This window comes from Oratosquilla oratoria, chromosome 1 (assembly GCF_046742065.1).
Source record: "Oratosquilla oratoria isolate Oo_2021 chromosome 1, ASM4674206v1, whole genome shotgun sequence".
NCBI classification, from domain to species: Eukaryota; Metazoa; Arthropoda; class Malacostraca; order Stomatopoda; family Squillidae; genus Oratosquilla; species Oratosquilla oratoria.
The window spans coordinates 133,376,832-133,388,205 of NC_134777.1; the positions used below are offsets into that span (position 1 = coordinate 133,376,832).

The 11,374-nt window shown below is 39.3% G+C and overlaps 1 protein-coding gene across 2 annotated transcripts in view; it reads right to left on the reverse strand.

The window, feature by feature from the left end:
- MED17 (mediator complex subunit 17) overlaps nucleotides 1-11,374 on the reverse strand; it is a 52,665-nt gene that overhangs the window by 24,385 nt on the left and 16,906 nt on the right. For both annotated transcript variants that reach the window (XM_076188256.1, XM_076188264.1), the window contains exons 4-5: nucleotides 10,826-11,029; nucleotides 5,824-6,007 (exon numbers count right to left, since the gene is read on the reverse strand). In XM_076188256.1, the coding sequence (XP_076044371.1) occupies nucleotides 5,824-6,007; nucleotides 10,826-11,029 (388 nt within the window). The remainder of the gene's footprint in view (nucleotides 1-5,823; nucleotides 6,008-10,825; nucleotides 11,030-11,374) is intronic.

Consider the following 11,374-nt stretch of genomic DNA (forward strand, 5'->3'; position numbering starts at 1 on the left):
ACTCTCTACATCTTTTGTTGTAACATTATACATATCTTTTCTCTGGTTTTTGTCTTGGAACATACTTTTCCACTCCTTATAAATTGTTGTTGAAATTTTCCATTTTTCTTCTACTGTTGTTTCCTCTTTGTGTATTCTTTCCCAGTCTGCTTTTTGAAAAAAATTCTCATTCTATCAAAATTTGTTTTTTCATACATCATTCTTCCCTTTCTATATTATTCATTTTTTCTCATGTATTTTTCTTCATTTAGTTCCAGTTCTACTAATATGTGGTCACTTTTACTTAGTGGTGCCTTATATTCAATCTTGTCCAATATTTCTAGTTCTGATGTGATTATTAGGACTAATCTTGATGACTCTTCCTCATTTCTATACTTAGTATTCTCTTGTATCCATTGTATCATTGTATGTTCTATAATCATATCAAGTAGTACATTTCCCCATAAGTCATCACCCTTCACTGTCATTTCTTCCCAGCAGATTTCTTTAAATTAAAGTCACCCATTATAATCATTCTTCCTCCATCTTCCATTACCTTATTTAGTGTTATCCTTGTGTCTTCTAGCATATTCTTGTGTTCTCTCTCTTCCCACGAAGCCATTTTAGGAGGCACATAATGTACTACAAACTTCATGCTCTTCCTGTCCCTGTCCTCTATTTCAATCATGATTTCCACTCTATTCTTTCCATATGTAACATTCCTCACATTTATATCCTTCTTAGTCAGGAACATAACTCCACCACCTTGTTTTACTTCTCTGTTTCTAATCCAATAATTATATACACCATGTCCTACACTGTTGGGTGGTAATGGACCTTTCAATTTTGTCTCTACAATTCCCATTATGTCCGGTTCCTTTTCCATCAGGTAATCATTCAATTCATTCAAGCTTGTTATTAATCTATCTATATTTGTGAAAGACACTTTTAATTTTCTGTTACCTCCATCCTGTTTTCTGTTTCCCTTGTGTTTTTCTCCTATAAACCATTTCCTCACTTTCATGTCCACTACTCTCCAATAGAAATTCTCTTTGTCTGACTCTGTTCTGTTCTCGTTTTTTCCCTAGCTTCGATTCTTTTTGTTTTCTCTTCCTCTCTTGCCTCTTTATTCATCTCTCTTTTTATCCATACCTATTTGTACTGATGACTTTCTGCTAGTTTTCCTGTTTTTGATAAGACATTCTCTGCTGTCATTTGTGACCTGAAATTAACCTTAATTGGTCTGGTCTTGTCTATACTGTATTTCCCTAGTCTATATATTTCTTCAATTTCTTTCCCTATTTCCTGTTCACCTTCTTAAAATATTTTTAGTACCCTGTTCACCTTCTTGAAGTATTTTAGTACCCTGTTCACTCTTTTTCCTCTCTTACTCTAGTCCTATTTGGATTATGTTTCTCTTCCATTCCTGACATAACTATACATTTCTTTTTATCTGCTAAGTCCCTTACTATTTCTCCTTCTCTCTCATCTCCTTAGTGTGTTCCTTCATCTGTTCTTTCACTATATCTCTAAATTTAATTTTGCTATTCTCCTGAACCTTTTTCCAAATACTTACTTCTTTTTCTATGGACTCTTTATTCTCTTTATTAATCTTCTTTAATTCCTCATTCTCATCCTTTACTTCTTTTAACTGTCTTTTTAATTCTTCTATTTCTTTATTTAGGTTTTGGTTCTTCTTTAGTTCTTCTAATTTATCAACTCTTTGTGTAATCAGTTCAAGTTGACTGAACCTAACCCCCCATGATTCATTCATTTTTGTTAGTTTTTCCTCTAAACTTGCTAATCGGGGGAGGTTGTCATCTCCTCCCTCATTAAATCCATAAAAATAATTATCTCCACTTTCTATTGCACAGCTCTTATTTATATTTCTAATTTCTATGCCTTTGCTAATTTTTTCAACTTCACCTCTGTCGTCTGTGCATCTCTTGTTGGCATTCCTTCTGATGTCCAAGGCCCATTCGTCCCCTTCCTCATTTTCTTTCATTTTCCACAGTAATCCCTCCCCTTTTCCTTTTTCTTCACCTTCCCACTACATCACAAGCTTTCCCCTTCCCTACTAATACAACACAGGTACTCCCTAGTCATTGAAATCCAAAATTTTTTTTTTTTCCGGAGTTCCAATCTTCAACATGAATCCAACGATCGTGTGTGTGTGTGTGTGTGTGTGTGTGCATGTGTATTTACCTAGTTGTATTTTACGGGATGGGGAGCTATGCTTGTGGTGTCCCATCTTCATAACTTGTTTTATCTAGACTGCTTTTAAATTTGTGTATCATTTTTCCACAAACCACATTTTCATCTAACTTGTTTCAAACATCTATTACCCTGTGGGGAAAGATGTTCTTTTTCAGGTCTTCACTATAACTTTCTTGATTTTCTTTCCATGTCCTCTTGTATCTCTACTATCCCATTTGATTAATCCTCTCTATCAATAGTTTCTATGCCTTTCATGATTCTATGAATAGTTATCAAGTCTCCTCTCTCTCTTCTTTGCTCTAATGTCTGTAGCTCAATTTTTGCCAGCCTCTCCTCATATAGTTCTGAGATTGTTGGTGCCAATTTTGTAATTGCTCTGTCTTCTTTCAAGTTTTGTTATACATTTTTTTGTACTTGGTGACCACGTCGTCTCTGCATACTCCAATCTTGGTCTCATCAAAGCAATTGGTATTTTCTTCACCATTTCTTCATCCAGGTATGTAAATGCCACTTTGATTGTTCTTATTAAATTATAAGTTTCTCAATTTTTTTTTTTGATATGTTTCTCAGGGGACATATCATAATAATGACTCCCAGGTCCTTCTCATTTTCTACTTTTTTAATTTCTTCATCTCCCAATTTATATGATCCCACTATTATTTTTTCCCTTCTTCCAAACTCCATTATACTACACTTCTTAATATTGAATTCCATCTCCCACTTCCCATACTTTACCGAGATCGCTTTGCTGTGATTCACAATCTTCTTCGTGTTCACTTTTTTCAAAATTTTTGCAACTCTGCGAAGAAGCTCATATAATTTTCAATTCCTTCATACATACATATACCAAAGGCTTTTTCCCCCTTACACGGGAGGTAGCCAAAAAGAAAAAGGCATAGAAATCACTCCCACCCATTTCATTTCCCATATATTCCACTCCCCTCCACCCTCCTCCTATCTTGACACCTCCTGGATGATGGGTCATCCCTGCATCCTGTCCACTGCCCTGGGTCAGAAGCAGTGTCGCAAGACACAGCACATCCACAGCAAGGCCGCTTCATAAATTCAGCAACCACCCTCTCCGTCCCCTCATGCAGGAAAGGAGAAGACAGGGAGAAATCCCTTCGGGCTGCGTCAATTTTTTTTCTCATACATACTTCCTCACCCCTCATCCCCCACCCACTCCCCCTCATGCATCACAGCCTCATCTATACACAACCCTTCTCCATTCACCCCTATCTTCTGTCCTCTCCCATCCTTCCTCTACAGACATTCCTCTCTTTTGTAAAGCCCCTTTCACCCCATCCATCCATCCATCTCATCCTAGGACGCCCCCTCATATTCACTCCTTCCACCTCTGCCTTCCACACTTCTTTTACTAATCTTTCTTCACTCATTCTTTCCATGTGTCCAAACCATCCTAATACTCTTTCATATCATTAATATATATATAGCAAACACTATTGGGGCCAGAACTATTCCTTGTGAAACTCCACTAATCACTTCATCCCAATTAGAATGTCTGTCTCTTATCACCACTCCCATTTTTCTTTCATGCAAGAAGTCTTCCATCCACTTCAGCAGTTTGCCCTGTATTCCTCCTGCAGTTTCTAATTTCTTTAGCAAATATGTGGCACCTTATCAAAAGCTTTTTTCAGATCTAGAAAGGCACAATCAGCCCATCCATCTATTTTTTGTATTAAATCTATTAGCATTGAATAGAAACATTAAGTTTGTGACACATGATCGTCCTTGTCTAAATCCAAACTGCCTTGGATTTAGTACGTTGTTTTTTTTCAAATGCCTTACGCATCTAATTTTGATCATTCTTTCACAAATTTTAGCTATCGTACTTGTAAGAGAGACTGGTCTATAGTTAGTATGGTCTTCCTTGTTTCCCCATTATATTGGTACTATATTTGCTCTTTTTCCAATCTTCTGGAACTTTTCCTTCTTTCAATGAACTGCTTATTAGACTATATATTTTGTCTGTTAGTTTATTCCTGCATTCTCTCAAAACTCAGTTTGCCATTTCATCAGGTCCATGCGATTTTCTGACATCGAGGTTACTCAAGTAATTCATTATTTCATTCCTTGTTACTTCTATCTCTTTCATAGTGGGGAATTTCTCCTCCTACTCGACATCTCTAAGTTGTATGTTCTCCCTCATAATCACTGACTTAAAATGCTTGTTCATAATTTCTGCCATTTCTATTTCCTCTGTGTATTCAACTCCTCCTTGTCGTAGTTTCACTAATTCTTGTTTTTCAGTTTGTTGTTTACAAATCTATAAAATAGTGTTTGTTGATCTTTACCTTTTCTTATGACATCTTTTTCGTATTTTCTATTTTCTTCTCTGCACACTTGTACATATTCATTTCTATAACTAGTATATATTTTCCATTTTTCAGGTATTTTGTCTTTTTTCCATTTTATCCACGCTTTATCCCTTTTGTCTTTTAACTCCCTACATCTTTTGTTGCACCAACACTTTACATATCCTTTTTCTTGTTTTTGTCTTGGAACAAACACTGACCACTTAGGTGGTGTCACCAGAACATTCACGGAACAAAAAGCCTCCCCACGAAGGCTAAGAGGCAATTGAGGGATGATTGATAGCATGCATCATAAACCCTACACTTAGCTCCACCCACTTGTCCGTTCGCACTTCCTTGTCCATATCATTTACCCCCTGGAGGATTCTTTTAATAGCTCAGGTGCTAACATCTTTCAATAAGATCACGCCCCAGCCCACACTGCTCATAGTGTTACTCAGTGGCTTAAAGACTGTCATATACCTTACATAGCAGACTGGCCAGGCAATAGTCCTGACATAAACCCAATAGAAAACCTGTGGAACCACATTAAACAAGACCTGCAGGGTAAAGATACGAGCTCTGTGCCCAAGCTCGAGGCAGCCATACGCCAACCCTGGGCTAATATAACCCCTGCACATCTTGCCAAGTGCGGCACTTCCATTCCAAACCGCCTTCGTGAGATCATTGCACATAAAGGCCACCCATCATAGTATTAGAGGTACGAAGTGAGCTTTTGTTTATTGATTTATGACTCATTCATTCTCCTCATCACTCATTCACGATAACCGTTCATACTTCCTTGTCGAGCACTGTACTCCTAGGTCCTTTTTAGAACTAATTTTCTTTACTTCCTTTGTACTGATTTTATATTGTCCTGATATTCTTTTTTTTTTTTACTTTTTCCAAACTCCATTATACTACATTTCTTAATGTTTAAGTTCACTCCCATTTTTAACTCCATTCCCAGACTTTGTCCATTTCTCTCTGGCAATTCACAGTCTTTTTTTGTACTTACTTTCTTTAGTAGTTTTGCGTCATCTGCAAAGAAGTTCATATAACATTCTACCCCTTCATCCATGTCATTTATATATATAGCAAACATTACCAGAGCCGGTACTGAAGCCTGTGGGACTCCACTTAATATTTCTTCCCAGCTGTGTGTGTGTTAGTGTGTATGCAGGTGTCAGTGTATGTGTGCATGTGTTAGTATCCCTTTAACTTTTTTTTTTAATAAAAATTAAGACAGACAACCAATACAATGGACTCGTTTTTTTAAACAAATGTAATGATGCAAACAAATCATTCTAACCTTTTCTGATGCAGACAAAAATGTATGCAACACCCTCCAGTTCAGTTGGCACAGTCACCTTAAGAGACGATTGTTGGACACGAGTATTTGGGACAGGAGACATTGGTGATATAGCCCCAGACATTATGGCTGAGCTTGGACCAGTAGGGATATCATCTGCTTTACTGACTTCAAAGATCCTTGTCTGTGTAAAATAAAAAGTTATATTCATAATCAAAGTTCCAAAATTATATAAAATAGGTTACTGACCACACGATTAATAAGGAATGGCTGCAAGGGATGCAAGGGAAACCAGAGCTCTCATCCTTCTGTTTAGAGTGACCTTTTTGCATTTCTGGAATGTATATTTATATGAGTGATGATGATTATGATGACGTTGAAGAAGCTTAATAAGAATCAAGTTAATGAGTAGACCTCATGCTACCAATTAACCTATAAGTCTGAGACCAGCCTGGAAATGAGGCACTCCATGCCAGACAGGCAAAGATGCCAAAACCATGTTTTGAGTTATCACTGTCCAAGTTCAACCAAACAAGGCACTCAAGGAAAACATATTTTTAAGGCATTGGCATCTTCACCTGCCTGGCACAAAGTGCTTCAAATGATCCTGCATAGTCCTAGATTTATGCAATGGAGACAGCCACACAATGTCTTCTCTGAGAGATCTGTGAGCCATCCTTGGAGTCATTAGAGAAAACCTTGGGGAAGCACATCAGCAAGAGATCTGAAGCAATGGACTGAAGATTAAAATAATTCTTTGACTCTTGATATCACAAAATTTGCCCATAATATGTCTATCACCACATGACTTACAGACATATTAGCACTTAAATCATTGGGGTATTGGTTGCATGTTACTGCAGTAAAGTAGCATGCAGCTGATACTTTAGGGTCTATATGGGGTGCCCCTACAGGCCAGAGCCACACATCATTTTGTCTGTGATAGAGGAAGTCTCTGCTCATAGAGAAATGATGACACTTTTATTATACTGCAATTGTCCCTCCGTTATGCTGTCCCCCCACCCCTAGTTACTGTCCTGTACCATTTCTCTGAATATTCATTTCCTTTCACAATAAAAATGGGATGGGGATTGGACTAGGAATCCTGCTACCTGTAGCCCCACAGGGGACATTCCTAAAAAAGTAAAGGCATAAGAGGGTCTAGGAGTTTTCCAACCAGTACCCTATGGATTGGATCTTTTAATGTGCATGGATGTGGTACAGATGAGAGTAAAAGGGAGGAGATAAGTAGTATATTTGTGAGAAGAAAGATGGATGTGTTGGCATTGAGTGAAACTAAGTTGAAATGGAGGGGTGATTGTGAGTTTGGGAGTGTAGTTGAGAGGTTCTCAGGAGTGAAGAGAGGACGAGGGAGAGAAGAGGTGACTATATTAGTAAGTGAAGAGATAGATAAGCATGTAGTGGAGTGGAAGGAGGTTTCTTCAAGGTTGATGTGGATGAAGGTGAAACTGGGAAGGGAGATGTGGGTTTTATTAGGTGCATATGGGCCTAGTAGTGAGAATAGTGTAGAGGAAAGGGAGGCTTTTTGGATGGATTTAAATGAGTGCATAGAGGGATTAGGGAGAAATGTCAATGTAGTTGTATTGGGAGACCTTAATGTTAGAGTAGGAAATGAACTAATAGACAGAGTGATTGGGAGGTATGGAGTTCCAGGAAAAAATCGTAGTGGAGAGTTGATGGTGGAGATGTGTCTCAAAAGAGTTGATGATAGTAAATACAGTGTTTAGGAAGAAAGTCAAGCATAAGTATACATGGGAGAGGGTGGTGGATGGAAGGGTGGTACATATAGTGGTAACCAGGAGTATAGTGGGAAGAGTTAAGGATGTACATGTTCTAAGGAGGAAGATTGGGGGAATATCAGATAATTTTTGGGTAGAAGGTAAGTTGAGAGTGGAGGACAGGTGGAGAAAGAGGAAAAGGGCAGAAGGTAGGGAGGTACTTTGAGTGAACTGTTTAACCCCTTCCATACTGTGCTGCATACGTAGGCGGCATGAGGAGCAAGTGGATACGCAAGGCTGCCATATCGGCGTCTTGATTATATTTATTGTAGTTGCCCCTGTGTAATGACATACTCTCTAAACTGTCTTCATCACATTTTCTATGGTTATCAAAATTCACGGGTGAAAGAGAGAACGATCGATATAAGCAGTGACTATATTATATGATGCGAGTATTATTACGACACATCGTACGTCTGGCAGCTAATGCTGCCCGCGAGATTTTGGCCCGTACTGAAGAGGTTAAATGAGAAAGAAAAGGAGAAGTATAAGAAGAAGCTGAAAGAGGAGTGAGAGGGAGTGAAGGATAGAGTAGAACTAGGGGTGGAGGAGGAATGGGGATGATTCAAGGAGGGAGTCATAAGATGTGCAAAGATGGTGTGTGGAACAAGGAGGGTTTAGAAGAGAAGAAGCAGGCTTTCATTGATTAGTTACAAATTAGGACAAGGGAATCATATGAGAGGAACAAAGTAAAGACAAGTAAAGCATAAGATAAAGGAGGCAAAGAGGAGAGCAGATCTGAAATGGGGTAAGAGTATGACAGAAAATTTTGAAAGTAATACAAAGATGTTTTGGAAAGAAATTAAGAGAGGAAGAGGAGGCAAAGCAAGTAGAGAAGAAAAGGTAAAGATGCAGATGGAGAGATGATAATGGAAGAGAAGACAGTGAGAGGAATGTGAGCAGAGTATTTTAGGGAGTTGCTGAATGTGAAGGAGGATAGGGAGGGAAAGGTAGTTGCAGTGGGAAGCACTAAGAAAATGACAGTGATAAGTGAGGAAAATGGAGGAGAAATAAGGAAAGATGAAGTGAAGGCAGCTGTTAAGATGATGAGAGCAGGTGAAGCACCTGGGTTGGATGGATGCCATGCAGAATGTCTGAAAAAAGGAGGTACAGTTATGGTGGACAGGCTGGTTTGGTTATTTAATGTTTGTTTAAGAGGAGTGCTTGTATAGTTTCACTTTACAAGGGAAAAGGGGACAAGTGTGAGTGTGGTAGTTTCATAGGGATCAGTTTGTTAAGTGTAGTTGGGAAGGCTTATGGGAGGATCTTGATTGAGAGGATTAGGAGAGGAACAGAGGGAGTAACTGGTGAGGAACAGTGTGGGTTTAGGACAGGTAGGGGTTGTGTAGATCAGATTTTTGTGGTAACAGATATGTGAGAAAGCTATAGGAAAAGGTAAGGATGTTTTTGGGGCTTTTATGAATCTGAAAAAGGCTTATGACAGGGTAGACAGGAAGGCACTGTGGGAGTACTGCAGATATATGACTGCTAAGAGCAGTCAAGAGTTTTTACAAGAGTAGTAGAGCTTGTGTTAGGATTAGAAATGGAGAGAGTGGTTTGAGGTAAAGGTGGGACTTTGTCAGGGATGTGTTATGTCGCCCTGGCTGTTCAATTTATACATGGATGGGGTGGTGCGAGAGGTAAATGCAAGGGTAGTGGGTCAGGGATTGGAGATGGTTAAAGAAAATGGAGAAAAGTGGGAGATAAGCCAGTTGCTGTTTGCTGATGACACTGTGCTTATAGCAGGATCAGAGAAGGGATTGAGGAAGTTAGTGACAGAGTTTGGGAAGGTGTGCGAAAGAAGGAAGTTGAAGATAAATGTGGGTAAAAGTAAGGTGATGAGATGTACAAGGGTTAAAAGTGGCAGTAGACTGGAAGTGAGTATTAAGGGAGATAGACTGGAGGAAGTGGATAGTTTTAGATACTTGGGTGCGAATGTGGCAGGAAAGGGAGGAGTGGGGGTGGAGGTAGAATGTAGATTGAGAGAAGTGAGTAAATGCCTTGGTGTGTTAAAAAATTTCATGAGAAATAGACATTTGGGAATGGAGGCTAAGAGGAGATTGTATGAAGGAGTGATTTCTGTCAACAGTACTGTAAGGGGCAGAAACATGGAACATAAAGAGAGGAAGACAGGAGTTTGAATGTCCTTGAGATGAGGTGTCTGAGAAGTATGATAGGGGTTACTAGGCTGGATAGAGTGAGAAATGAGGAGGTGAGGAGGAGAATGGGGGTGGAAAGGGAGTTGGGAGATAGGGTGGATGAAAGAGTATTGGGATGGTTTGGACATATAGAAAGAATGAGTGAAGAAAGACTAATAAAAGAGGTGTGGAAGGCAGATGTGGAGGGAGTGAACATGAGGAGGCAACCTAGGATGAGATGGATGGATGGGGTAAAAGGGGCTTTGGGGAAGAGGGGAATGTCTGTTGAGGAAGTATGGGAGAGGACAGAAGACAGGGGTGAATGGAGAATGGTTGTATATAGATGATGTTGTGATCCATGAGGTGGAATGGGTGAGGGATGGGGGATGAGGGAGTATGTGTGAGAAAAATTTGATGCAGCCCAAAGGGATTTCTCCCCTTCTCCTTTTCTGCATGAGGGGACAGAGAGGGGGGGGGGGGTCTCCGATCTAATGAAGTGGCCTTGCTGTGGATGCGCTGTATCTTGCGACACTGCTTCTGACCCAGGACAGTGGAAAAGATGCAGGGATGACCTGTCAAGGAGGTGCCAAGATATTAGGGAGGGAAGAGTGTGGAGGGGAGCGGAGTGTGACAGGGATGGAATGGGTGGGAGTGGTTTTTATGCCTTTGTTTTTTGGCTACCTCCCTTATAAGGAGGAAAAGACCCTTTGGTATATGTATGTAATTTTCCTACTCCATTTATTCCACAGAGCCTATATGGGAACATGCAATCCACATTCATCAACCCTCCTTTCCCATCCCCTGAGAACAGGACTGCTTGGCCAGACAGTCTAAGGAACAACAACCCTCTTCTCCTCTCCCATTATAATGGAACTGGCTTAGCCTCTAACCACTAGTAGCTGGTTACAAACATCTTATTTTGGATTGATAAAAAAAGTAATGATACTAATAACTAGTAAGTTTGATTACCAAATCTTTCTTGGCTTTACATTAAAAATATATCCATATAATAGAGAAACTACCAAGTCAGAGTGCACAAGTGTAATTTTTAAGAATGATACCTACCTGTCTGAATTGTGACCCTGCACTGCGATATGATAAATCTCCAAAAATGTTGTTCCCAAATTTCTTGAGTCGCCAATTCTGCCTTAGACGTAATAGCTCAATATGAAAATCTGGTACTTGTCTAGCAGAGCGTACCATATCTGCTTGAGAAGTGCGAAGTCGCTCAGCACCACTCAAAAGAATAGTGGCTGCATTATTTAAACTCTGGTGGAGTTAAAAAAGTAAAAATCACAATATGCAAATTTAACTTTTAAATAAGCAAACTTATATACATGTGAAAAGCATCCTCAGATGACTACTACAATATGTTCTCTATTTTGTAAATCACCTTGTTTGCAAAGTACACAAGAATTCCTCATTACTTTTGTGAATTTCACTTTATTCTTGTGAAATTGAAGTAATTCTTACACTTTTTCTAGATATGGAGAGCTGATAATTGGCAACTGCTCTCCTTTCCCTACCACTTCCAGCTGGTAACAGAGAAAAGTCCCACACTGTTAGGACACAGGCATCAGTCTACTCTTTCTTCCCAGAGAGATCTAAGAGAGG